At 62.1% G+C, this 26,918-nt stretch overlaps 1 protein-coding gene across 1 annotated transcript in view; it reads left to right on the forward strand.

The window, feature by feature from the left end:
- LOC139232999 (actin-like protein 6B) overlaps positions 1 to 26,587 on the forward strand; it is a 69,751-nt gene extending 43,164 nt beyond the window's left edge. The window contains exons 10-14 of the mRNA XM_070863500.1: positions 11,345 to 11,459; positions 15,514 to 15,594; positions 20,272 to 20,367; positions 25,445 to 25,531; positions 26,302 to 26,587. Coding sequence (XP_070719601.1) covers positions 11,345 to 11,459; positions 15,514 to 15,594; positions 20,272 to 20,367; positions 25,445 to 25,531; positions 26,302 to 26,382 — 460 coding nt within the window. The 3' untranslated portion in view covers positions 26,383 to 26,587. The remainder of the gene's footprint in view (positions 1 to 11,344; positions 11,460 to 15,513; positions 15,595 to 20,271; positions 20,368 to 25,444; positions 25,532 to 26,301) is intronic.
- The last annotated feature ends 331 nt before the right edge of the window (positions 26,588 to 26,918 follow it).

Below are 26,918 nucleotides of genomic sequence, written 5' to 3' on the forward strand. Positions count from 1 at the left end.
GGGAACGGGGCAGTGTCGGGGGGGGAACGGGGCAGTGTCGGGGGGAACGGGGGCAGTGTCGGGGGGAACGGGGCAGTGTCGGGGGGGGAACGGGGCAGTGTCGGGGGGAACGGGGCAGTGTCGGGGGGAACGGGGCAGTGTCGGGGGGGAACGGGGCAGTGTCGGGGGGGAACGGGGCAGTGTCGGGGGGGGAACGGGGCAGTGTCGGGGGGGGAACGGGGCAGTGTCCGGGGGGAACAGGGCAGTGTCGGGGGGGAACGGGGCAGTGTCGGGGGGGAACGGGGCAGTGTCGGGGGGAAACGGGGCAGTGTCGGGGGGAACGGGGCAGTGTCGGGGGGGGAACGGGGCAGTGTCGGGGGGAACGGGGCAGTGTCGGGGGGGGAACGGGGCAGTGTCGGGGGGGAACGGGGCAGTGTCGGGGGGGAACGGGGCAGTGTCGGGGGAACGGGGCAGTGTCGGGGGGGAACGGGGCAGTGTCGGGGGGGGAACGGGGCAGTGTCGGGGGGGAACGGGGGCAGTGTCGGGGGGGAACGGGGCAGTGTCGGGGGGGGAACGGGGCAGTGTCGGGGGGGGAACGGGGCAGTGTCGGGGGGGAACGGGGCAGTGTCGGGGGGAACGGGGCAGTGTCGGGGGGAACGGGGCAGTGTCGGGGGGGAGACGGGGCAGTGTCGGGGGGGAACGGGGCAGTGTCGGGGGGGGAACGGGGCAGTGTCGGGGGGAACGGGGCAGTGTCGGGGGGAACGGGGCAGTGTCGGGGGGGGGAACGGGGCAGTGTCGGGGGGGGAACGGGGCAGTGTCGGGGGGGGAACGGGGCAGTGTCGGGGGGGAACGGGGCAGTGTCGGGGGGGGAACGGGGCAGTGTCGGGGGGGGAACGGGGCAGTGTCGGGGGGGAACGGGGCAGTGTCGGGGGGAACGGGGCAGTGTCGGGGGGGGAACGGGGCAGTGTCGGGGGGGGAACGGGGCAGTGTCGGGGGGGAACGGGGCAGTGTCGGGGGGGGGAACGGGGCAGTGTCGGGGGGGAACGGGGGCAGTGTCGGGGGGGAACGGGGCAGTGTCGGGGGGGGGGAACGGGGCAGTGTCGGGGGGGAACGGGGCAGTGTCGGGGGGACGGGGCAGTGTCGGGGGGAACGGGGCAGTGTCGGGGGGGGGAACGGGGCAGTGTCGGGGGGGGGAACGGGGCAGTGTCGGGGGGAACGGGGCAGTGTCGGGGGGGGGGGGAACGGGGCAGTGTCGGGGGGGGAACGGGGCAGTGTCGGGGGGGGGAACGGGGCAGTGTCGGGGGGGAACGGGGGCAGTGTCGGGGGGGGGGAACGGGGCAGTGTCGGGGGGGGAACGGGGCAGTGTTGGGGGGGGGAAACGGGGCAGTGTCGGGGGGGAACGGGGCAGTGTCGGGGGGGAACGGGGCAGTGTCGGGGGGGGAACGGGGCAGTGTCGGGGGGGGAACGGGGCAGTGTCGGGGGGGAACGGGGCAGTGTCGGGGGACGGGCAGTGTGGGGGAACGGGGCAGTGTCGGGGGGGAACGGGGCAGTGTCGGGGGGGGGAACGGGGCAGTGTCGGGGGGGGAACGGGGCAGTGTCGGGGGGGAACGGGGCAGTGTCGGGGGGGGGAACGGGGCAGTGTCGGGGGGAACGGGGCAGTGTCGGGGGGGGAACGGGGCAGTGTCGGGGGGGGAACGGGGCAGTGTCGGGGGGGGAACGGGGCAGTGTCGGGGGGGGGGGAACGGGGCAGTGTCGGGGGGAACGGGGCAGTGTCGGGGGGGAACGGGGCAGTGTCGGGGGGAACGGGGCAGTGTCGGGGGGGGGAACGGGGCAGTGTCGGGGGGAACGGGGCAGTGTCGGGGGGAACGGGGCAGTGTCGGGGGGGAACGGGGCAGTGTCGGGGGGGGGAACGGGGCAGTGTCGGGGGGGAACGGGGCAGTGTCGGGGGGGAACGGGCAGCAGTCGTGGGGGGAACGGGGCAGTGTCGGGGGGAACGGGGCAGTGTCGGGGGGGGAACGGGGCAGTGTCGGGGGGAACGGGGCAGTGTCGGGGGGGGGAACGGGGCAGTGTCGGGGGGGAACGGGGCAGTGTCGGGGGGAACGGGGCAGTGTCGGGGGGGGAACGGGGCAGTGTCGGGGGGAACGGGGCAGTGTCGGGGGGAACGGGGCAGTGTCGGGGGGAGCGGGGCAGTGTCGGGGGGGGAACGGGGCAGTGTCGGGGGGGAACGGGGCAGTGTCGGGGGGGGGAGCGGGGCAGTGTCGGGGGGGGGAACGGGGCAGTGTCGGGGGGAACGGGGCAGTGTCGGGGGGAACGGGGCAGTGTCGGGGGGGGGAGCGGGGGCAGTGTCGGGGGGGGAACGGGGCAGTGTCGGGGGGGGAACGGGGCAGTGTCGGGGGGGAACGGGGCAGTGTCGGGGGGGGGGGGAACGGGGCAGTGTCGGGGGGAACGGGGCAGTGTCGGGGGGGAACGGGGCAGTGTCGGGGGAACGGAGGGGGAACGGGGCAGTGTCGGGGGGGGAGCGGGGCAGTGTCGGGGGGGGGGAACGGGGCAGTGTCGGGGGGGGAGCGGGGCAGTGTCGGGGGGAACGGGGCAGTGTCGGGGGGGGAACGGGGCAGTGTCGGGGGGGAACGGGGCAGTGTCGGGGGGGAACGGGGCAGTGTCGGGGGGGGAACGGGGCAGTGTCGGGGGGGAACGGGGCAGTGTCGGGGGGAACGGGGCAGTGTCGGGGGGGGAACGGGGCAGTGTCAGGGGGGGGAACGGGGCAGTGTCGGGGGGGGAACGGGGCAGTGTCGGGGGGGAACGGGGCAGTGTCGGGGGGGGGACGGGGCAGTGTCGGGGGGGGGGACGGGGCAGTGTCGGGGGGGGGACGGGGCAGTGTCGGGGGGGGAACGGGGCAGTGTCGTGGGGGGAACGGGGCAGTGTCGGGGGGGGCGGGGCAGTGTTGGGGGGGGGCGGGGCAGTGTCGGGGGGGAACGGGGCAGTGTCGGGGGGGAACGGGGCAGTGTCGGGGGGGAACGGGGCAGTGTCGGGGGGGGGAACGGGGCAGTGTCGGGGGGGAACGGGGCAGTGTCGGGGGGGGGAACGGGGCAGTGTCGGGGGGAACGGGGCAGTGTCGGGGGGAACGGGGCAGTGTCGGGGGGGAACGGGGCAGTGTCGGGGGGGAACGGGGCAGTGTCGGGGGGAACGGGGCAGTGTCGGGGGGGAAACGGGGCAGTGTCGGGGGGGGAACGGGGCAGTGTCGGGGGGGAGCGGGGCAGTGTCGGGGGGGGAACGGGGCAGTGTCGGGGGGAACGGGGCAGTGTCGGGGGGGAGCGGGGCAGTGTCGGGGGAACGGGGCAGTGTCGGGGGGAACGGGGCAGTGTCGGGGGGGAGCGGGGCAGTGGTCGGGGGGGGGAGCGGGGCAGTGTCGGGGGGAACGGGGCAGTGTCGGGGGGGGAACGGGGCAGTGTCGGGGGGGGAACGGGGCAGTGTCGGGGGGAACGGGGCAGTGTCGGGGGGAACGGGGCAGTGTCGGGGGGGGGGGAACGGGGCAGTGTCGGGGGGGGGAACGGGGCAGTGTCGGGGGGGGAACGGGGCAGTGTCGGGGGGGGAACGGGGCAGTGTCGGGGGGGGGAACGGGGCAGTGTCGGGGGGAACGGGGCAGTGTCGGGGGGAACGGGGCAGTGTCGGGGGGGAACGGGGCAGTGTCGGGGGGAACGGGGCAGTGTCGGGGGGGGAACGGGGCAGTGTCGGGGGGGGGAACGGGGCAGTGTCGGGGGTAACGGGGCAGTGTCGGGGGGAACGGGGCAGTGTCGGGGGGGAACGGGGCAGTGTCGGGGGGAACGGGGCAGTGTCGGGGGGGGAACGGGGCAGTGTCGGGGGGGGAACGGGGCAGTGTCGGGGGGGAACGGGGCAGTGTCGGGGGGAACGGGGCAGTGTCGGGGGGAACGGGGCAGTGTCGGGGGGAACGGGGCAGTGTCGGGGGGGGAACGGGGCAGTGTCGGGGGGGAACGGGGCAGTGTCGGGGGGAGGAACGGGGCAGTGTCGGGGGGGGAACGGGGCAGTGTCGGGGGGGGGGAACGGGGCAGCGTCGGGGGGGGGAACGGGGCAGTGTCGGGGGGGGGGGAACGGGGCAGTGTCGGGGGGAACGGGGCAGTGTCGGGGGGGGAGCGAGGCAGTGTCGGGGGGGGGGAACGGGGCAGTGTCGGGGGGGAGCGAGGCAGTGTCGGGGGGGGGGAACGGGGCAGTGTCGGGGGGGAACGGGGCAGTGTCGGGGGGGAACGGGGCAGTGTCGGGGGGAACGGGGCAGTGTCGGGGGGGAACGGGGCAGTGTCGGGGGGGGAACGGGGCAGTGTCGGGGGGGAACGGGGCAGTGTCGGGGGGGAACGGGGCAGTGTCGGGGGGAACGGGGCAGTGTCGGGGTGGGGGGAACGGGGCAGTGTCGGGGGGGAACGGGGCAGTGTCGGGGTGGGGGGAACGGGGCAGTGTCGGGGGGAACGGGGCAGTGTCGGGGGGGGAACGGGGCAGTGTCGGGGGGAACGGGGCAGTGTCGGGGGGAACGGGGCAGTGTCAGGGGGGAACGGGGCAGTGTCGGGGGGGGGGGAACGGGGCAGTGTCGGGGGGGGAACGGGGCAGTGTCGGGGGGAACGGGGCAGTGTCGGGGGGGGAACGGGGCAGTGTCGGGGGGGGGAACGGGGCAGTGTCGGGGGGGGAACGGGGCAGTGTCGGGGGGAACGGGGCAGTGTCGGGGGAACGGGGCAGTGTCGGGGGAACGGGGCAGTGTCGGGGGGAACGGGGCAGTGTCGGGGGGAGGGAACGGGGCAGTGTCGGGGGGGAACGGGGCAGTGTCGGGGGGGGGAACGGGGCAGTGTCGGGGGGAACGGGGCAGTGTCGGGGGGGGGGAACGGGGCAGTGTCGGGGGGAACGGGGCAGTGTCGGGGGGAGAACGGGCAGTGTCGGGGGGGGGGAACGGGGCAGTGTCGGGGGGAACGGGGCAGTGTCGGGGGGGGAACGGGGCAGTGTCGGGGGAACGGGGCAGTGTCGGGGGGGGGAACGGGGCAGTGTCGGGGGGAACGGGGCAGTGTCGGGGGGAGAACGGGGCAGTGTCGGGGGGGAACGGGGCAGTGTCGGGGGGAACGGGGCAGTGTCGGGGGGAACGGGGCAGTGTCGGGGGGGGAACGGGGCAGTGTCAGGGGGGAACGGGGCAGTGTCGGGGGGGGGGAACGGGGCAGTGTCGGGGGGGGAACGGGGCAGTGTCGGGGGGAACGGGGCAGTGTCGGGGGGGGAACGGGGCAGTGTCGGGGGGGGGAACGGGGCAGTGTCGGGGGGGGGGAACGGGGCAGTGTCGGGGGGAACGGGGCAGTGTCGGGGGAGAGAACGGGGCAGTGTCGGGGGGGAACGGGGCAGTGTCGGGGGGAACGGGGCAGTGTCGGGGGGGGGGAACGGGGCAGTGTCGGGGGGGGAGCGGGGCAGTGTCGGGGGGGAGCGGGGCAGTGTCGGGGGGGGGAACGGGGCAGTGTCGGGGGGAACGGGCAGTGTCGGGGGGGGAACGGGGCAGTGTCGGGGGGAACGGGGCAGTGTCGGGGGGGGAACGGGGCAGTGTCGGGGGGGGGAACGGGGCAGTGTCGGGGGGGGGAGCGAGGCAGTGTCGGGGGGAACGGGGCAGTGTCGGGGGGAACGGGGCAGTGTCGGGGGGGAACGGGGCAGTGTCGGGGGGGGGAACGGGGCAGTGTCGGGGGGGGGAGCGAGGCAGTGTCGGGGGGAACGGGGCAGTGTCGGGGGGAACGGGGCAGTGTCGGGGGGGAACGGGGCAGTGTCGGGGGGGGGGAACGGGGCAGTGTCGGGGGGGGGGAACGGGGCAGTGTCGGGGGGAACGGGGCAGTGTCGGGGGGGAACGGGGCAGTGTCGGGGGGGGGGGAACGGGGCAGTGTCGGGGGGGGAGCGAGGCAGTGTCGGGGGGAACGGGGCAGTGTCGGGGGGAACGGGGCAGTGTCGGGGGGAACGGGGCAGTGTCGGGGGGGGGAACGGGGCAGTGTCGGGGGGGGAACGGGGCAGTGTCGGGGGGGAACGGGGCAGTGTCGGGGGGGGGGAACGGGGCAGTGTCGGGGGGGAACGGGGCAGTGTCGGGGGGGGAACGGGGCAGTGTCGGGGGGAACGGGGCAGTGTCGGGGGGGAACGGGGCAGTGTCGGGGGGGGGGGAACGGGGCAGTGTCGGGGGGGGGAGCGAGGCAGTGTCGGGGGGGGGGAACGGGGCAGTGTCGGGGGGGAACGGGGCAGTGTCGGGGGGGGGGGGGGGAACGGGGCAGTGTCGGGGGGGGGGGAACGGGGCAGTGTCGGGGGGGGGGGAACGGGGCAGTGTCGGGGGGGGGGGAACGGGGCAGTGTCGGGGGGAACGGGGCAGTGTCGGGGGGAACGGGGCAGTGTCGGGGGGGGAACGGGGCAGTGTCGGGGGGGGAACGGGGCAGTGTCGGGGGAACGGGGCAGTGTCGGGGGGGAACGGGGCAGTGTCGGGGGAACGGGGCAGTGTCGGGGGGGGAACGGGGCAGTGTCGGGGGGAACGGGGCAGTGTCGGGGGGGGAACGGGGCAGTGTCGGGGGGGGGACGGGGCAGTGTCAGGGGGGAACGGGGCAGTGTCGGGGGGGAACGGGGCAGTGTCGGGGGGGGAACGGGGCAGTGTCGGGGGGAACGGGGCAGTGTCGGGGGGGGGAACGGGGCAGTGTCGGGGGGGGAACGGGGCAGTGTCGGGGGGGGGAACGGGGCAGTGTCGGGGGGGAACGGGGCAGTGTCGAGGGGGAACGGGGCAGTGTCGGGGGGAACGGGGCAGTGTCGGGGGGAACGGGGCAGTGTCGGGGGGGGAACGGGGCAGTGTCGGGGGGGGAACGGGGCAGTGTCGGGGGGAACGGGGCAGTGCCGGGGGGAACGGGGCAGTGTCGGGGGGAACGGGGCAGTGTCGGGGGGGAACGGGGCAGTGTCGGGGGGAACGGGGCAGTGTCGGGGGGGGAACGGGGCAGTGTCGGGGGGGAACGGGGCAGTGTCGGGGGAACGGGGCAGTGTCGGGGGGAACGGGGCAGTGTCGGGGGGGGAACGGGGCAGTGTCGGGGGGGAACGGGGCAGTGTCGGGGGGAACGGGGCAGTGTCGGGGGGGGGGAACGGGGCAGTGTCGGGGGGGGAACGGGGCAGTGTCGGGGGGGGGAACGGGGCAGTGTCGGGGGGGAACGGGGCAGTGTCGGGGGGGGGGAACGGGGCAGTGTCGGGGGGGGGGAACGGGGCAGTGTCGGGGGGGGGAACGGGGCAGTGTCGGGGGGGGGGAACGGGGCAGTGTCGGGGGGAACGGGGCAGTGTCGGGGGGGGAACGGGGCAGTGTCGGGGGGGGGGAACGGGGCAGTGTCGGGGGGGAACAGGGCAGTGTCGGGGGGGGGAACGGGGCAGTGTCGGGGGGAACGGGGCAGTGTCGGGGGGGGAACGGGGCAGTGTCGGGGGGAACGGGGCAGTGTCGGGGGGGGGAACGGGGCAGTGTCGGGGGGGGAACGGGGCAGTGTCGGGGGGAACGGGGCAGTGTCGGGGGGGGAACGGGGCAGTGTCGGGGGGGGAACGGGGCAGTGTCGGGAGGGGAACGGGGCAGTGTCGGGGGAGTAACGGGGCAGTGTCGGGGGGGGAACGGGGCAGTGTCGGGGGGGGGAACGGGGCAGTGTCGGGGGGGAACGGGGCAGTGTCGGGGGGGGGGAACGGGGCAGTGTCGGGGGGGGAACGGGGCAGTGTCGGGGGGGAGCGGGGCAGTGTCGGGGGGGAACGGGGCAGTGTCGGGGGGGAACGGGGCAGTGTCGGGGGGGAGCGGGGCAGTGTCGGGGGGGGAGCGGGGCAGTGTCGGGGGGAACGGGGCAGTGTCGGGGGGGAACGGGGCAGTGTCGGGGGGGGGAACGGGGCAGTGTCGGGGGGAACGGGGCAGTGTCGGGGGGGAACGGGGCAGTGTCGGGGGGGAACAGGGCAGTGTCGGGGGGGAACGGGGCAGTGTCGGGGGGAACGGGGCAGTGTCGGGGGGGAACAGGGCAGTGTCGGGGGGGAACGGGGCAGTGTCGGGGGGAACGGGGCAGTGTCGGGGGGGGAACGGGGCAGTGTCGGGGGGAACGGGGCAGTGTCGGGGGGGAACAGGGCAGTGTCGGGGGGGAACGGGGCAGTGTCGGGGGGAACGGGGCAGTGTCGGGGGGGAACAGGGCAGTGTCGGGGGGGGGGAACGGGGCAGTGTCGGGGGGGAGCGGGGCAGTGTCGGGGGGGGGGAACGGGGCAGTGTCGGGGGGGGGAACGGGGCAGTGTCGGGGGGGGGAACGGGGCAGTGTCGGGGGGGGAGCGGGGCAGTGTCGGGGGGGGGAACGGGGCAGTGTCGGGGGGGGGAACGGGGCAGTGTCGGGGGGGGAGCGGGGCAGTGTCGGGGGGGGAGCGGGGCAGTGTCGGGGGGGGGAACGGGGCAGTGTCGGGGGGGGGAACGGGGCAGTGTCGGGGGGGGGAACGGGGCAGTGTCGGGGGGGAACGGGGCAGTGTCGGGGGGGAACGGGGCAGTGTCGGGGGGGGAGCGGGGCAGTGTCGGGGGGGAGCGGGGCAGTGTCGGGGGGGAACGGGGCAGTGTCGGGGGGGGAACGGGGCAGTGTCGGGGGGAACGGGGCAGTGTCGGGGAGAACGGGGCAGTGTCGGGGGGGGGGCGGGGCAGTGTCGGGGGGGAACGGGGCAGTGTCGGGGGGGAACGGGGCAGTGTCGGGGGGGGGCGGGGCAGTGTCGGGGGGGAACGGGGCAGTGTCGGGGGGGAGGGGGCAGTATTGCGGGGAGGGGGCAGTATTGCGGGGAGGGGGCAGTATTGGGGGAACAGGGCAGTACTGGGGGAGGGGTCAGTATTGGGGGAGGGGGCAGCACAAAGAGAAAGGATCCCACCACAGCGACCCATTCGCCAGCAAGAGGCGGCTCACGTGAGCGAGGCTGGGACAAGAAGGGAGAAATAAAGATTTGCATTTATATAGCGCCTTTCACAACCACCTGAAAGAGTTTTAAAGTCTTAAAGAGCTTTACAGCCAATGAAGTACTTTTGGAGTGCAGTCACTCTTGTAATGTGGGAAACGCGGCAGCCAATTTGCGCACAGCAAGCTCCCACACACAGCAAAATGATAATGACCAGATCATCTGCTTTTTTGTTATGTTGATTGAGGGATAAATATTGGCCCCAGGACACCGGGGAGAACTCCCCTGCTCTTGTTCGAAAAAGTGGCCATGGGATTTTTTACATCCACCCGAGAGGGCAGACGGGGCCCAGGTTTAACGTCTCATCCGAAAGACGGCCCCTCCGACAGTGCAGGGCTCCCTCAGCACTGCTCCTCTGACAGTGCGGCGCCCCCTCCGCACTGCCCCTCCGACAGTGCGGCGCTCCCTCGGCACTGCCCCTCCGACAGTGCGGCGCTCCCTCGGCACTGCCCCTCCGACAGTGCGGGGCTCCCTCGGCACTGCCCCTCCGACAGTGCGGGGCTCCCTCGGCACTGCCCCTCCGACAGTGCGGGGCTCCCTCGGCACTGCCCCTCCGACAGTGCGGGGCTCCCTCAGCACTGCACTGGGAGTGCCAGCCTGGATTATGCGCTCATGTTCCTGGAGTGGGACTTGAACCCACGACCTTCTGGCGAAAGAGAGTGCTGCCCACTGAGCCACACAATAGGCGGGACACAATAGTGTGATAGGAGATGAAGACGAGCCTGATAGATGAGGATGGGAAGCGGATGAGAAAGGGGCCTGGGAGACGGAGCTGTGGGACGGACCTGGAGGATGAGCCGAGGAGGTGGGCATGGGACAAGCCTGGGGAATGGGTATGGGAAACGGGCTTGTGAGAGGCCGAGGATATGGGCCTGGGGGATGTGCCTGAGAGACAGGCCCGAGTGTGAGGAGCCAGTGACGAATTAGAGTACAGGTTAAACCTCCCTTATCCAGAACTCCCTTATCCAGAACTCCCTTATCCAGAACTCCCTTATCCGGAACCACCCCTCGTCCGGAACCACTCCCGGCCACCGGGTGGCGCATGCGCAGAACTCCGACATGAACAAATTGAAGCCCTTTCTCGCTGCCGACTCCTGCAATCGCTGGCCTGACCCCGTGATCCACCGCCCCCTCTTCCCCCTCCCCACGATCTCTCTGCCGCACCCCCAGCCCCAAGCCAGCCAGCCCCCATATCCCCTTGCTCAGTACCTGTACCATCCAATTTAATGTGACCACCCCTCGTCCGGAAAAAATCCCTTATCCGGAACAGGCCAGGTCCCGAGGGTTCTGGAGGACGGGAGGTTCCGTGAATTTGTTGAATTAATGAATAATTGGATTTTTTTTTTGGCTTTAACCAAGGTACTGCTTTAAATAGGAGGTTACAATTTGACAATTGGGAACTTTCGGGCCTATCAGTGGCCTGTGATAAGGACCTAGCAGACGGGTTTGGGGCACGGGCCTGGGAGGCAGGCCTGACCTAGGTGTAACGTATGAACCTGTGTGTATGCGCACAGGTTTGCAGAGTTGTTGCATCGCCTGCAATTTCTGCGGTCTGGAGGAGTCCATGTTCCATGTGTGTATGTGCAGTGTGTGAGGTTGCAGCCCCTCTTCCAATACTTGAAGGGACTGCTCCTCAAATCCTGGTTGCACTTCAGTCCCACACGCTCCTGATCTTTGGGCACCCTGTGCGGAGGGGAGCAGGGCAGGTCCGAGGGCCTCCTCGTAGGACTGCTCCTGGGCATGGCCAAGGGGGCCATCAGCCGGTCCAGGCAGCGGGCGGTCGAGGGGGTCGTTCAGCCCCGACTGCCCGCCTCTCTTCCGCGGTTACATCCGAGCCAGGGTGTCCCTGGAGATGGAGCACGCGGTGTCCACCGGTACGCTCGCGGCCTTCCGCGAGGAGGCGGGCGCCGGAGGGACTGGAGTGCATCGTCGCCCCCGGCAACCAAGTTCTAATTTGAGCAAAGTTTCCTTTTATAGTTTGATTTGTAAATATGTGGTCCCTTATCAAGAGGGCGCACTTGATTTAAAGTTATGTTAAAATAGTTGTCGAGCTGTTGAGCGGGAGTGGCTTCGCCAGTCACGTGATGTTCACAAGGCTCAATAAAACCCCGGCTAGTTGGGTCTCGGTCACCCAACGATGAGGTATGCAGTTGTGAGCCCGGTGGATGAACCGGCAATGTGTCGTGTGATTGTTAAACCTTTGTTAAGAAACTAACTAGTTCTTAGTAGCGATGTGTTGCGGTGAATTCTTAAGCAAAGATCCCATGAAGCAAATACATTGCACTAGAAGACGGGCCCGGCATATAAGTGCATCCCCTGTGGGTTGGTGTTAACATCTCCTGCCTCTTTACCTGCCCCTGTGCTTCTCTCCATTCGCCCCCAGGGTCGCTGCCCAAATGCCCACCATCCATTACGAGATGCCCAACGGCTATAACTGCGACTATGGTGCCGAGAGGCTGCGCATTCCAGAGGGCCTGTTCGACCCCTCCAACGTCAAGGTAACGGGGTTGGGGCGGGGGGGGGGGCTCACGAGGGTTGCGCTGGGCCCCTGCTTGCTCACTGCCGCCTCCCTGTCCGGCCCGTGCAGGGATTCGGCCTACTTCGATGCCAAGCAGAATCCCACCGTTGCCGAGCGACGGGAGTACGAGGCCCCAGCGCCGTGGCGGGCTTTGAGCCGGAGGCGGGCACCCATCATGCTCCCGCTACTTATCATCGCCATCATCATCGGCAGGCCCTCGGAATCGAGGAAGACTCGCTTCCACTCTCAATGTGAGTTCTCAGGCGGCTGAACAGTCCAATACAGGAATTACAGTCTCTCTGTCACAGGTGGGACAGACAGTGGTCGGAGGGAAGGGTGGGTGGGACTGGTTTGCCGCGCGCTCCTTCCGCTGCCTGCGCTTGCTTTCTGCACGCTCTCGGCCACGAGACTCGAGGTGCTCAGCGCCCTCCCGGATGCACTTCCTCCACTTAGGGCGGACTGGTCTTTGGCCCAGGGTACTCCCAGGTGTCGGTGGGGATGTTGTGTTTTATCAAGGAGGCTTTCTGTATGGCTCATAGACATGGACCATGTACAGCAGACACCTCAAATCGCTGGAGAAATACCACCAACAATGTCTCCGCAAGATCCTGCAAATCCCCCGGGAGGACAGACGCACCAACGTTAGCGTCCTCGACCAGGCCAACATCCCCAGCATCGAAGCACTGACCACACTCGACCAGCTCCGCTGGGCGGGCCACACTGTCCGCATGCCTGACACGAGACTCCCAAAGCAAGCGCTCTACTCGGAACTCCTACATGGCAAGCGAGCCCCGGGTGGGCAGAGGAAAGGTTACAGGGACCACCCTCAAAGCCTCCCTGATAAAGTGCAACATCCCCACCGACACCTGGGATTAGGAAAAGGGGAGGTGCAAAGAGACCTAGGTGTCGTGGTACATCAGTCATTGAAGGTTGGCATGCAGGTGCAGCAGGCGGTTAAGAAAGCAAATGGCATGTTGGCCTTCATAGCAAGGGGATTTGAGTACAGGGGCAGGGAGGTGTTGCTACAGTTGTGCAGGGCATTGGTGAGGCCACACCTGGAGTATTGTGTACAGTTTTGGTCTCCTAACCTGAGGAAGGACATTCTTGCTATTGAGGGAGTGCAGCGAAGGTTCACCAGACTGATTCCCAGGATGGCGGGACTGACCTATCAAGAAAGACTAGATCAACTGGGCTTGTATTCACTGGAGTTCAGAAGAATGAGAGGGGACCTCATAGAAACATATAAAATTCTGACGGGGTTAGACAGGTTAGATGCAGGAAGAATGTTCCCAATGTTGGGGAAGTCCAGAACCAGGGGTCACAGTCTAAGGATAAGGGGTAAGCCATTTAGGACCGAGATGCGGAGGAACTTCTTCACCCAGAGAGTGGTGAACCTGTGGAATTCTCTACCACAGAAAGTTGTTGAGGCCAATTCACTAAATATATTCAAAAAGGAGTTAGATGAGGTCCTTACTACTCGGGGGATCAAGGGGTATGGCGAGAAAGCAGGAATGGGGTACTGAAGTTGAATGTTCAGCCATGAACTCATTGAATGGCGGTGCAGGCTAGAAGGGCCGAATGGCCTACTCCTGCACCTATTTTCTATGTCCCTGGCCAAAGACCAGTCCGCCCTAAGTGGAGGAAGTGCATCCGGGAGGGCGCTGAGCACCTCGAGTCTCATTGCCGAGAGCGTGCAGAAAGCAAGCGCAGGCAGCGGAAGGAGCGCGCGGCAAACCAGTCCCACCCACCCTTTCCCTCAACCACTGTCTGTCCCACCTGTGACAGGGACTGTAATTCCTGTATTGGACTGTTCAGTCACCTGAGAACTCACTTTTAGAGTGGAAGCGAGTCTTCCTCGACTCCGAGGGACTGCCTAATGATGGTGATGATGATTTGAGGGTGTCCTTGAAACGTTTCCTCTGCCCACCTGGGACTCGCTTGCCGTGTTGGAGTTCCGAGTAGAGCGCTTGCTTTGGGAGTCTCGTGTCAGGCATGCGGACGATGTAGCCCGCCCAACGGAGCTGGTCGAGTGTGATCAGTGCTTCGATGCTGGAGATTTCTTCAAGTCGCTGGGGAAATACCACCAACGATGTCTCCGCACGATCCGACAAATCCCCCGGGAGGACAGACGCACCAACGTTGGCGTCCTCGACCAGGCCAACATCCCCAGCATCGAAGCACTGACCACACTCAACCCGCTCCGCTACTTATAATTATTTATCAGAAGATCTCCCCTGGCAGTGCTCATGGTAGACCCAGAGGATGGAGTGTTTTGAAAGGACGGGGGAGCGTTCTACCGTGTAACACTCAACATCAACTGTGGGGTCATATTTGACCCTGAATATCCGCAGCATAACTAAGACTGCCTATTTCCACCTCCGTAACATCGCCCGTCTCCGCCCCTTGCCTCAGCTCATCCGCTGCTGAAGCCCTCATCCGTAAGAACATAAGAAATAGGAACAGGAGTCGGCCATTCGGCCCCTCGAGCCTGCTCCGCCATTTAATACGATCATGGCTGATCCGATCATGGACTCAGCTCCACTTCCCCGCCCGCTCCCCATAACCCTTCACTCCCTTATCGTTCAAAAATCTGTCTATTTCCACCTTAAATATATTCAATGACCCAGCCTCCACAGCTCTCTGGGGCAGGGAATTCCACAGATTTACGACCCTCTGAGAGAAGAAATTCCTCCTCATCTCAGTTTTAAATGAGCGGCCCCTTATTCTGAAACTATGCCCCCAAGTTCTAGATTCCCCCACGAGGGGAAACATCCTCTCTGCATCTACCCTGTCAAGCCCCCTCAGAATTTTACACGTTTCAATAAGATCACCTCTCATTCTTCTAAACTCCATGCATTTGTTGCCTCTAGACTATTCCAACGCACGCCTAGCCGGTCACCCACATTCTACTCGACGGAAACTAGAGGTGATCTAAAACTCGGCTGCCCCGTGTCCTAACTCGCACCCAGTCCCGCACACCCATCACCCTCTGTGCTCGCTGCCCCGTGTCCTAACTCGCACCCAGTCCCGCTCACCCATCACCCCCTGTGCTCGCTGACCCCGTGTCCTAACTCGCACCCAGTCCCACACACCCATCACCCTCTGTGCTCGCTGCCCCGTGTCCTAACTCGCACCCAGTCCCGCTCACCCATCACCCCCTGTGCTCGCTGACCCCGTGTCCTGACTCACACCGAGTCCCGCTCACCCATCACCCTCTGTGCTCGCTGTCCTGTGTCCTAACTCGCACCCAGTCCCGCTCACCCATCACCCCCTGTGCTCGCTGCCCCGTGTCCTAACTCGCACCGAGTCCCACTCACCCATCACCCTCTGTGCTCGCTGCCCCGTGTCCTAACTCGCACCGAATCCTACTCGCACCGAGTCCCGCTCACACATCACCCTCTGTGCTCACTGCCCCGTGTCCTAACTCGCACCGAGTCCTGCTCACCCATCACCCCCTGTGCTCGCTGCCCCGTGTCCTAACTCGCACCGAGTCTCGCTCACCCATCACCCTCTGTGCTCGTTGCCCCGTGTCCTAACTCGCACCGAGTCCCGCTCACCCATCACCCCCTGTGCTCGCTGACCTACATTGGCTCCCGGTTAAGCAATGCCTCGATTTCAAAATTCTCTTCCTTGTTTACAAATCCCTCCATGGCCCTCGTCCCTCCCTATCTCTGTAATCTCCTCCAGCCCCACAATCCCCCGTGATTCTGCCCTCTTGAGCATCCCTGATTATAATCACTCAACCATCGGTGGCCGTGCCTTCTGTTGCCTGGGCCCCAAGCTCTGGAACTCCCTCCCTAAACCTCTCTACCTCTCTTTCCTCCTTCAAGTCGCTCCTTAAAACCGACCTCTTTGACCCAGCTTTTGGTCACCTGCCCTAATTTCTCCTGATATGGTTCGGTGTTCAAATTTTTAAATCTCATAACGCTCCTGTGAAGCGCCTTGGGGCGTTTCGCTACGTTAAAGGCGCTATATAAATACAGGTTGTTGTTGTAGTTGCCTGTGTTTTAACCTGCCTGTGGCTTTGCTTGCAGGGTTTGTCGGGGAACACGATGCTGGGTGTCAGTCATGTTGTCACCACCAGCATCGGCATGTGTGACATCGACATCCGACCGGTGAGTGCGTTGGCTGGGCATGCCCCTGGCGTGTTGCGGGGGTGGTTGGGAGTTGGTTCGGTAGTGTTGGCGAAATAGCTTATTCCCCGGAATACGGAGTGAGCTTTGCGAATCATAAACGGTTTATTAAACAGAGCGCTCTGGGAGAGATGCCGTGGACTGCGCTGTCACAGCAGCCGACTTCTCGTTTAAGCAGAGCGGAGCACGATCGTTTATACATTGAAGTAAACAAGTGTAGAAAATCTCATTATTGTAGAGAAAATCTCATTGTTGATAAGAAATCGCCTGACCCATGAGTCATATAACTACCACCACCTTTGTCTGTTTACGTGACGCCTGTATATGATTATACGGTTAAATGGTTTATGCGAGAGTGTGACCTCGTCCCTAGTTGTGCAACTGGGGATTTTCCCCCCCTCCCCCTACTACCACTTGTCTGATTTCCCAGCAAGCTCTATTTACTCCAACAGGTAGCGAAGCAGCCAACGTTGCTGGACTCGGAATCCAGCGGCCCGGACTGACGATGGGGAGATCCGAGTTGAAGTCCCACACCCCGGGGGGGGATTTAAATTCAGTTCATTGAATAAATTGAGATAAAAAGCCGGGCGGTTTTACTTCCCGCATTAGTGGAATGTTTCGCAGGCGTTAATGAGCGGTGTTTCCTGGGCAGTGAGGGCGTTGGGGGAAGTCTAGCTCACTGTCCTTCAGGCAAGGAAATCTACCGGTCTGGCCAATATGTGTGACTCCAGAACCACAGCAAGGTAAATTGGCTCCTAACTGCCCTCTGAAATGGACCAGCCACTCAATTGGGAACGGGCAGTAAACGCTGGCCTTGCGACGCCCACATCCCGTGCATGAGCTTTAACAGACACAGCATCCCATTGGCTGTGCCACTGTGCCACGTGGCAAATCGACAGGACCAGAAAGTAAATTGTCTGATCGGCTCTGTGACGGGAGCAGCCCAACACAATACACACCTGCATCTGCGCACATACAGAGGCTGTAATCACAGCGCAGTTGGAAAGCAGTGACCGGATTGGCATGGATTTGTGAAAGGGAAATCATGCTTGACAAATCTTCTAGAGTTTTTTTGAGGATGTAACTAGTAGAGTGGACAAGGGAGAATCAGTCGATGTGGTGTATTTGGACTTTCAAAAGGCTTTTGACTTAGTCCACACAAGAGATTGGTGTGCAAAATCAAAGAATATGGTATTGGGGGTAATATACTGACGTGGATAGAGAACTGGTTGGCAGACAGGAAGCAAAGAGTGGGACTAAACGGGTCCTTTTCAGAATGGCAGGCAGTGACTAGTGGGGTACCGCAGGGCTCAGTGCTGGGACCCCAGCTATTTACAATATACAATGATTTAGACGAAGGAATTGAATGTAATATCTCCAAGTTTGCAGATGACACTAAGCTGGGTGGCGGTGTGAGCTGTGAGGAGGATGCTAGGAGGCTGCAGGGGGACTTGGACAGGTTAGGTGAGTGGACAAATGCATGGCAGATGCAGTATAATGTGGATAAATGTGAGGTTATCCACTTTGGTGGCAAAAACAGGAAGCTTATTATCTGAATGGTGACAGATTAGGAAAAGGGGAGACCTGGGTGTCATGGTACATCAGTCATTGAAAGTTGGCATGCAGGTACAGCAGGCGGTGAAGAAAGCAAATGGCATGTTGGTCTTCATAGCGAGAGGATTTGAGTATAGGAGCAGGGAGGTCTTACTGCAGTTGTACAGGGCCTTAGTGAGGCCTCACCTTGAATATTGTGTTCAGTTTTGGTCTCCTAATCTGAGGAAGGAAGTTTTTGTTATTGAGGGAGTGCAGCAAAGGTTCACCAGACTGATTCCCGGGGTGACAAGACTGACATATGAAGAAAGACTGGATCGACTAGGCTTATATTCAGTGGAATTTAGAAGAATGAGACGGGATCTCATAGAAACATATAAAATTCTGACGGGATTGGACAGGTTAGATGCAGGAAGAATGTTCCCGATGTTGGGGAAGTCCAGAACCAGGGGTCACAGTCTAAGGGTAAGGGTTAAGCCATTTAGGACTGAGATGAGGAGAAACTTCTTCACTCAGAGAATTGTGAACCTGTGAAATTCTCTACCGCAGAAAGTTGTTGAGGCCAGTTCGTTAGATATATTCAAAAGGGAGTTAGATGTGGCCCTTACGGCTAAAGGGATCAAGGGGTATGGAGAGAAAGCAGGAATGAAGTACTGAGGTGAATGATCAGCCATGATCATATTGAATGGTGGTGCAGGCTCGAAGGGCCGAATGGCCTACTCCTGCACCTACTTTCTATATTTCCATGTTTCTTCACCGAGGCGTACAAAAGCATGGGCCTTACGTTAAACATCCGTAAGACAAAGGTCCTCCACCAGCCTGTCCTCGCCGCACAGCACTGCCCCCCAGTCATCAAGATCCACGGCGCGGCCCTGGACAACGTGGACCATTTCCCATATCTCGGGAGCCTCTTATCAACAAAAGCAGACATTGATGAGGAGATTCAACACCGCCTCCAGTGCGCCAGTGCAGCCTTCGGCCGCCTGAGGAAAAGAGTGTTCAAAGACCAGGCCCTCAAATCTGCCACCAAGCTCATGGTCTACAGGGCTGTAGTAATACCTGCCCTCCTGTATGGCTCAGAGACATGGACCATGTACAGCAGACACCTCAAGTCGCTGGAGAAATACCACCAACGATGTCTCCGCAAGATCCCACAAATCCCCTGGGAGGACAGACGCACCAACGTTAGCGTCCTCGACCAGGCCAACATCCCCAGCATTGAAGCACTGACCACACTCGACCAGCTCCGCTGGGCGGGCCACATTGTCCGCATGCCCCGACACGAGACTCCCAAAGCAAGCGCTCCACTCGGAACTCCTTCACGGCAAGCGAGCCCCAGGTGGGCAGAGGAAACGTTACAAGGACACCCTCAAAGCCTCCTTGATAAAGTGCAACATCCCCACCGACACCTGGGAGTCCCTGGGCCAAAGACCAGTCCGCCCTAAGGGTAGGAAGAGCATCCGGGAGGGCGCTGAGCACCTCGAGTCTCGTCGCCGAGAGCGTGCAGAAAGCAAGCGCAGGCAGCGGAAGGAGCGTGCGGCAAACCAGTCCCACCCTCCCTTTCCTTCAACCACTGTCTGTCCCACCTGTGACAGGGACTGTAATTCCTGTATTGGACTGTTCAGTCACCTGAGAGCTCACTTTTAGAGTGGAAGCAAGTCTTCCTCGATTCCGAGGGACTGACCATGATGGATATCACATCTCCCCCGTGTAATATTCAACAGTCAACCCACTTATAGTCCACACAGCACCAGGGTCACTCGTAGCTCAGTGGGTAGCCCTCTGGCCTCTGAGTCAGATGGGTCGCGGCTCCAAGAAAGAAAGACTTGCATTTATATAGCACCTTTCACGACCACCGGATGTCCCAAAGCGCTTTACAGCCAACAGGGAGGGAGTTCCAGAGCTTGGGGCCCAGGCAACAGAAGGCACGGCCACCGATGGTGGAGCGATTATAATCGGGGATGGTCAGGAGGGCAGAGTTAGAGCAGTACAGACATCTCGGGGGGGTTGTGGGGCCGGAGGAGATTACAGAGATAGGGAGGGGGGCGAGGGCCATGGAGGGATTTGTAAACAAGGATGAGAACTTTGAAATCGAGGCATTGCTTAACTGGTGGCCAATGTAGGTCAGCGAGCACAGGGGGTGATGGGTGAGCGGGACTGGGTGTGAGTTAGGACACGGGGCAGCGAGCACAGGGGGTAATGGGTGAGCGGGACTCGGTGCGAGTTAGGACACGGGGCAGCGAGCACAGGGGGTAATGGGTGAGCGGGACTCGGTGTGAGTTAGGACACAGGGCACAGGGGATGATGGGTGAGCGGGACTCGGTGCGAGTTAGGACACGGGGGCAGCGAGCACAGTGGGTGATGGGTGAGCGGGACTCGGTGCGAGTTAGCACAGGGGGTGATGGGTGAGCGGGACTCGGTGCGAGTTAGCACAGGGGGTGATGGGTGAGCGGGACTCGGTGCGAGTTAGGACACGGGGGCAGCGAGCACAGTGGGTGATGGGTGAGCGGGACTCGGTGCGAGTTAGCACAGGGGGTGATGGGTGAGCGGGACTCGGTGCGAGTTAGGACACGGGGCAGCGAGCACAGGGGGTAATGGGTGAGCGGGACTCGGTGCGAGTTAGGACACGGGGCAGCGAGCACAGGGGGTAATGGGTGAGCGGGACTCGGTGCGAGTTAGGACACGGGGGCAGCGAGCACAGTGGGTGATGGGTGAGCGGGACTCGGTGCGAGTTAGGACACGGGGCACAGGGGGTAATGGGTGAGCGGGACTCGGTGCAAGTTAGGACACTGGGCACAGGGGGTGATGGGTGAGCGGGACTTTGTGTGAGTTAGGATGTGGTTTTGGATCACCTCTAGTTTACGTCGGGTAGAATGTGGGAGGCCGGCCAGGAGTGCATTGGAATAGTCACGTCTGGAGGTAACAAAGGCATGGGTGAGGGCTTCAGCAGCGGATGAGCTGAGGCAAGGGATGCATCCCATTCGGACCGGGGTGATTTGTTAATGTTTGAGTGGTGCCAACCTCTTTAGTCCCCCTTCCCACCCGTCTGTAAATGTGGGGGGGGGGAGCCGGTTGCCTGGGTAACGTGCTGTTCTTGTCTCGCGGCAGGGTCTCTATGGCAGCGTGATCGTCACCGGGGGCAACACCTTGCTTCAAGGCTTCACGGACCGGCTGAACCGCGAGCTCTCGCAGAAAACCCCTCCCGTGAGTACGCCGGTGGTGGGGGGGGGAGGGGCGATTAACCCTTTCAGCAGGCCCGCGCTTTGACCCTCTGTTGCCGCGGGCTGGCCCCGCCCCCTTCTGATGATGAAGGCAGGAGTGGGCGGGGCATTCTCCACTGATTCTTTTATTCGTTCCTGGGATGTGGGCGTCGCTGGCAAGGCCGGCATTTATTGCCCCTTGAGAAGGTGGTGGTGAGCCGCCTTCTTGAACCGCTGCAGTCCGTGTGGTGAAGGTGCTCCCACAGTGCTGTTAGGGAGGGCGTGTAAGGCAAGTATATCCTTCCTCAGATAAGGAAAGAAAGACTTGCATTTATATAGCACCTTTCATGACCACCGGATGTCTCAAAGCGCTTTACAGCCAATGAAGTACTTTTTGGAGTGTAGTCACTGTTGTAATGTGGGAAACACGACAGCCAACTTGCGCACAGCAAGCTCCCACAAACAGCAATGTGATAATGACCCAGATAATTTGTTTTAGTGATGTTGATTGAGGGATAAATATTGGGCACAGGACACCGGGGAGAACTCCCCTGCTCTTCTTCGAAATAGTGGCCGTGGGATCTTTTACGTCCACCCGAGAGAGCAGATGGGGCCTCGGTTTAATGTCTCATCCGAAAGACGGCACCTCCGACAGTGCGGCACTCCCTCAGTACTGCACCTCCGACAGTGAGGCACTCCCTCAGTACTGCCCCTCCGACAGTGCGGCGCTCCCTCAGCACCGCCCCTCCGACAGTGCGGCACTCCCTCAGCACCGCCCCTCCGACAGTGCGGCACTCCCTCAGTACTGCCCCTCCGACAGTGCGGCGCTCCCTCAGTACTGCCCCTCCGACAGTGCGGCACTCCCTCAGTACTGCCCCTCCGACAGTGCGGCACTCCCTCAGTACTGCCCCTCCGACAGTGCGGCGCTCCCTCAGTACTGCCCCTCCGACAGTGCGGCACTCCCTCAGTACTGCCCCTCCGACAGTGCGGCACTCCCTCAGTACCGCCCCTCCGACAGTGCGGCACTCCCTCTGTACTGCACTGGGGGTGTCAGCCTGGATTCCCCTGGAGTGGGACTTGAACCCACAACCTTCTGACTTCGAGGCAAGAGTGCTGCCCACTGAGCCACGGCCAATACTGAGAGCCAGCATTTATTGCCCATCCCCAAATTGCCCTTGAGGAGGTGGTGGTGAACCGCCTTAATAATAAGAACATAAGAAATAGGAGCAGGAGTAGGCCATTCGGCCCCTCGAGCCTGCTCCGCCATTTAATACGATCATGGCTGATCTGATCATGGACTCAGCTCCACTTCCCCGCCCGCTCCCCATAACCCTTTATCCCCTTATCGGTTAAGAAACTGTCTATTTCTGTCTTAAATATATTCAATGTCCCAGCCTCCACAGCTCTCTGAGGCAGAGAATTCCACAGATTTACAACCCTCTGAGAGAAGAAATTCCTCCTCATCTCAGTTTTAAATGGGCGGCCCCTTATTCTAAGACCATGCCCCCTAGTTCTAGTCTCCCCCATCAGTGGAAACATCCTCTCTGCATCCACCTTGTCAAGCCCCCTCATAATCTTGTACGTTTCGATAAGATCACCTCTCATTCTTCTGAATTCCAATGAGTAGAGGCCCAACTTCCTCAACCTTTCCTCATAAGTCAACCCCCTCATCTCCGCAATCAACCTGGTGAACCTTCTCTGAACTGCCTCCAAAGCAAGTATATCCTTTCGTGAATATGGAAATATGGCCTTCTTGAACCGCTGCAGTCCGTGTGGTGAAGGTGCTCCCACAGTGCCGTTCGGGGGGGAGTTTAAGGCAAGTATGTCCTTCCTCAGATAAGGAGACCAAAACTCTGCCCAGCACTCCAGGTGTGGTCTTATCGGAGCCCTGTACAGATGTAGCAAGAGTTCCTTACTCTCGTACGCCAACCCCTTTGCAATAAAGGCCAATTGGCCTTCCTAATTACTTGTTGTACCTGCACGCTAATTCTCTGCGTTTCCTGTACTCGAGCCCCGAAATCCCTCTGAACACTTTGGCTTGGATTTCCGTTTGGCTTACGCCTCTACTCGCGCCCCGGAGAGGCGGTAACGGGTCTGGAAACGATTAGCGCCCCAGCGTCCCGTTGCAGTGGGGGGGGGGGAATTTGTTGCCGGTTTTGCGGGAGCGTCGAGCCGGAGTGCAACGTCCCCCTAGTTAGCGTCCCGATCCTGAAATTCGTTTTGCGCTGACCCGTGGTCTCACGGCGCCCCCTGGTGGGACGGCCTGGGAAAGCGCAGCAGTCCGAGTTGTCCAGGCCGGCGACGAGGGACGGAACGTCTACCTCGGGTAAGTGTGCGATTGGCCTTTTTTTTTCTCTTGTCTTATTTCTGCGGTTTATCTGTGTGTGGGCTGCGCGAGGTATCACGGAAGCCTCACTTAGGGCAGCTGTTTAGCTCAGGGATATTCAGTCGCTCAGCCGGACTAGCGCCAGAGAGAGGGGTGTGGAACGTCCCCCTTAGCCCCCCCCCCCCAGCCCCACACTCAGGGCCCAGCTAGAGAATTTTGTGGCCGCAGACGGAAACCAATTCCTGCCGCAAAACTGCGGGTCCTTGTGCATGGAACACAAAAAGTTAGCATGCAGGTACAGCAAGTGATCAGGAAGGTCAATGGAATCTTGGCCTTTATTGCAAAGGGGGATGGAGTATAAAAGCAGGGAAGTCCTGCTACAACTGTACAGGGTATTGGTGAGGCCACACCTGGAGTACTGCGTAGAAACATAGAAACATAGAAAATAGGGGCAGGAGTAGGCCATTCGGCCCTTCGAGCCTGCACCGCCATTCAATATGATCATGGCTGATCATTTAACTTCAGTACCCCTTTCCTGCTTTCTCTCCATACCCCTTGATCCCTTTAGCCGTAAGGACCACATCTAACAGTTTTGGTCTCCTTATTTAAGGAAGGGATATACTTGCTTTGGAGGCTGTTCAGAGAAGGTTCACTCGGTTGATTCCGGGGATGAGGGGGTTGACTTATGAGGAAAGGTTGAGCAGGTTGGGCCTCTACTCATTGGAATTCAGAAGAATGAGAGGTGATCTTATCGCAACTTATAAGATAATGAGGGGGGCTTGACAAGGTGGATGCAGAGAGGATGTTTCCACTGATGGGGGGAGACTAGAACTAGGGGGCATGGTCTTAGAATAAGGGGCAAGGATGAGGAGAAATGTCTTCTCTCTGAGGGTTGTAAATCTGTGGAATTCTCTGCCTCAGAGAGCTGTGGAGGCTGGGCCATTGAATATATTTAAGGCGGAGATAGACAGATTTTTGAGCGATGAGGGAGTGAAGGGTTATGGGGAGCGGGCGGGGAAGTGGAGCTGAGTCCATGATCGGATCAGCCATGATTTATTGAATGGCGGAGCAGGCTCGAGGGGCCGAATGGCCGACCCCTGCTCCTATTTCTTATGTTGTTTATCGCCACACTGCCATTACCGCCCGATAAAGCCTCCAGCCGAAAATCCCACCCATTGATCCGCGAGGCGTTAGCATTCCTCGAGCAGGATGCAGAGAGGAAGCAGTCACGACTAACTGGAAGACTGGAGAATTTTTATGCACGTCGCGATACGGTACACGGGTACAGAGGCTCTCTGCCAGCACCTCCGCCCCAAGACCCGAGCACGTAATCCAGGCTGGTCGCTGGGCCTCCTGCCCATGGTGCATGCCCCAGCGATTCCCATTTTTTCCCCAATGGTAGGCATCGGCCGCAGTACCAGCCGTGCCCCATCGGTGGCTCTGCGGCACCCCCTGCAGATTGTGCTCCTTGGCGCCATCGCAAGGCGCAGAGTGGCACTGCAGCTCATCGTCGCGCCCCCCCCAAACAGGGGGAGAATACAACAACAACTTGCATTTATATAAAGACCTGCATTTCTATCGCGCCTTTCACGACCACCAAAAGCACTTTACAGCCAATGAACTACTTTTGGAGTGTAGTCACGGCTGTAATGTGGGAAACGCGGCAGCCAATTTGCGCGCAGCAAGCTCCCACACACAGCCATGTAATGATTACCCAGATAATCTGTTTTTTTTGTTATGTTGGTTGAGGGATAAATATTGGCCCCAGGACACTGGGGAGAACTCCCCTGCTCTTCTCTGAAATAGTGCCGCAGGATCTTTTAAATCCACCTGAGAGAGCAGACGGGGCCTCGGTTTAATGTCTCATCCGAAAGACGGCACCTCCGACAGTGCGGCGTTCCCTCAGTACTGCCCCTCCGACAGTGCGGCGTTCCCTCAGTACTGACCCTCCGACAGTGCGGCGCTCCCTCAGTACTGTCCCTCTGACAGTGCGACGCTCCCTCAGTACTGCCCCTCCGACAGTGCGGCGCTCCCTCAGTACTGCCCCTCTGACAGTGCGGCGCTCCCTCAGTACTGCCTCTCTGACAGTGCGGCGCTCCCTCAGTACTGCCCCTCCAACAGTGTGGCGTTCCCTCAGCACCGCCCCTCCGACAGTGCGGCACTCCCTCAGCACTGCCCCTCTGACAGTGCGGCGCTCCCTCAGTACTGCCCCTCTGACAGTGCGGCGCTCCCTCAGTACTGCCCCTCCGACAGTGCGGCGCTCCCTCAGCACTGCACTGGGAGTGTCGGCCTGGATTTATGTGCTCAAGTCTCTGGAGTGGGACTTGAACCCACAACCTTCTGACTCAGAGGTGTGTGTGCTGCCCACTGAGCCACAGCTGACACTGACAGAGAGAGTCAGTGTGTGAATGGGACAGAGAGGATCAGTGTAATGGATGCTCACGGGTTGGTAGAGCTGTTGAGTTGGGAGTGGCTTAGCCAGTCACGCGATGTTCACAAGACTCAATAAAACCCCGGCCAGTTGAGTTCGGGGGATCCATGATGGGGCAGGTGGTTGTGAGCCCGGTGGATGAACTGGTAATGTGTCGTGTGATTGCTAAACCTTTGCTAATAAACCAACTAGTTCTTAATAGCAATGTGTTGCTATGAATTCTTAAGCCAAGAACCCATGAAGCAAATGCAGAGTGAATGGGACAGACCTTGTGAATTACGACTCATTTTCCCTTGTGTTTCCCGTTTCCTCTTCTCCAATCAGAGCATGCGGTTGAAGCTGATAGCCAATAACAGCACAGTGGAGCGACGGTTCAGCCCCTGGATTGGTGGCTCGATCCTCGCCTCTCTGGTGAGTCGCTCTGTCAACTGCCCGAATTTAACGTCCTATCACAGGGCTTGAAAAACGCGCATGTGTGATCTAACCCGTGCAGCTCCGGGGTCTGAGACTGAATGTTGTAAAACGGAGTAATCGGAAGCAAATCTAAATAACTGATTTATATATGCTCGTATCGTGCTGTATATTCTATCCTGGGTCTACTCCGACGGGGCTATACATTGGCATTCAACGGTTGAGGGAGATGGTGGGGAGGGTGGATAGGTGGGGTTGGGGGATATGGGGAGAGGGTGGGTGGGTAGGTAGGTGGGATTGGGGGATATAGGGAGAGGATGGGTGGGTAGGTGGGATTGGGGTAGGATGGGAGAGGGATATGGGAAGAAGGTGGATTGAGGGATACGGTGAGATGGTGGGATTGAGGGAGACGGTGGGGAGGGTGGGTGAGGTGGGGTTGGGGGATATGGGGAGAGGGTGGGTGGGTAAGTAGGTGGGATTGGGGGATATAGGGAGAGGGTGGGTGGGTGAGGTGGGGTTGAGTGATCTGGGGAGAGGATGGGTAGGTTAGGTTGAGGGACCTGTTGAGATTGTGGGTTTGAGGGAGATGTCGGGACGATGGGAGGTTGGGATGGAGGGATAGGGTGAGATGGTGGGTGAGGTTGAGGGGAAGGTGGGGTTGGGGGATATGGTGGCTGGGTGGGCTTGGTCCGTCAGTACGGGTCACGCTTGTGGGATTATTGTCTTGTTCCTGTTACTGAACGTTCTCATGCCGAGCTCTCTCTCCGCAGGGCACCTTCCAGCAGATGTGGATTTCCAAGCAGGAATACGAGGAGGGAGGGAAGCAGTGTGTGGAGAGAAAATGCCCCTGAGGAGAAGCACCAAAAAGAGAGGAACTCCCATTAGCTGCCCATAAATCTGCCTGAAAGCCAATGTTTAGCTGCCCCCCAACCCCCCCCACTGCCCGTCCCCAACACGACCATCCAGGACCAATGCTGGACTTGGCTTCGCCTCTGACTTGTCTCACGCCCCGAGCTCGGCCGGTCTTTGCCGATGGGCCTGGTTTGGCTCTCCCAGGTTCAACGGTCCGGCCTGGGGGAAGAGGGTCCACGGTTGGCCATCAAGGCCGTGCCAAGTCCCAGCAGAGGCCTCCGCAGGAAGGCCCGACCGTTGCCCCCGGACACGAGGGGCCTCAGAGGCAAGAGCTTCCTTCACCTTCTGCCTCCCAGGCCCCGTGTGCTTCCAGTCCACACCTGGTGACCTCCCAGGTGGCTGTGCCACTGAGGCTGGGCCACCAGGACAGGAGGCCCCTATTGGGGATAGAGGGTGGGGTGATGGCTTTGACCAGCCTCCCTGCTACCCCCCCACTCCAAATAAATTGTGAATGAAAGCTGAAAATGACAATTAC

Source organism: Pristiophorus japonicus, chromosome 20, assembly GCF_044704955.1.
Source record: "Pristiophorus japonicus isolate sPriJap1 chromosome 20, sPriJap1.hap1, whole genome shotgun sequence".
In the NCBI taxonomy this organism is placed as follows: Eukaryota; Metazoa; Chordata; class Chondrichthyes; family Pristiophoridae; genus Pristiophorus; species Pristiophorus japonicus.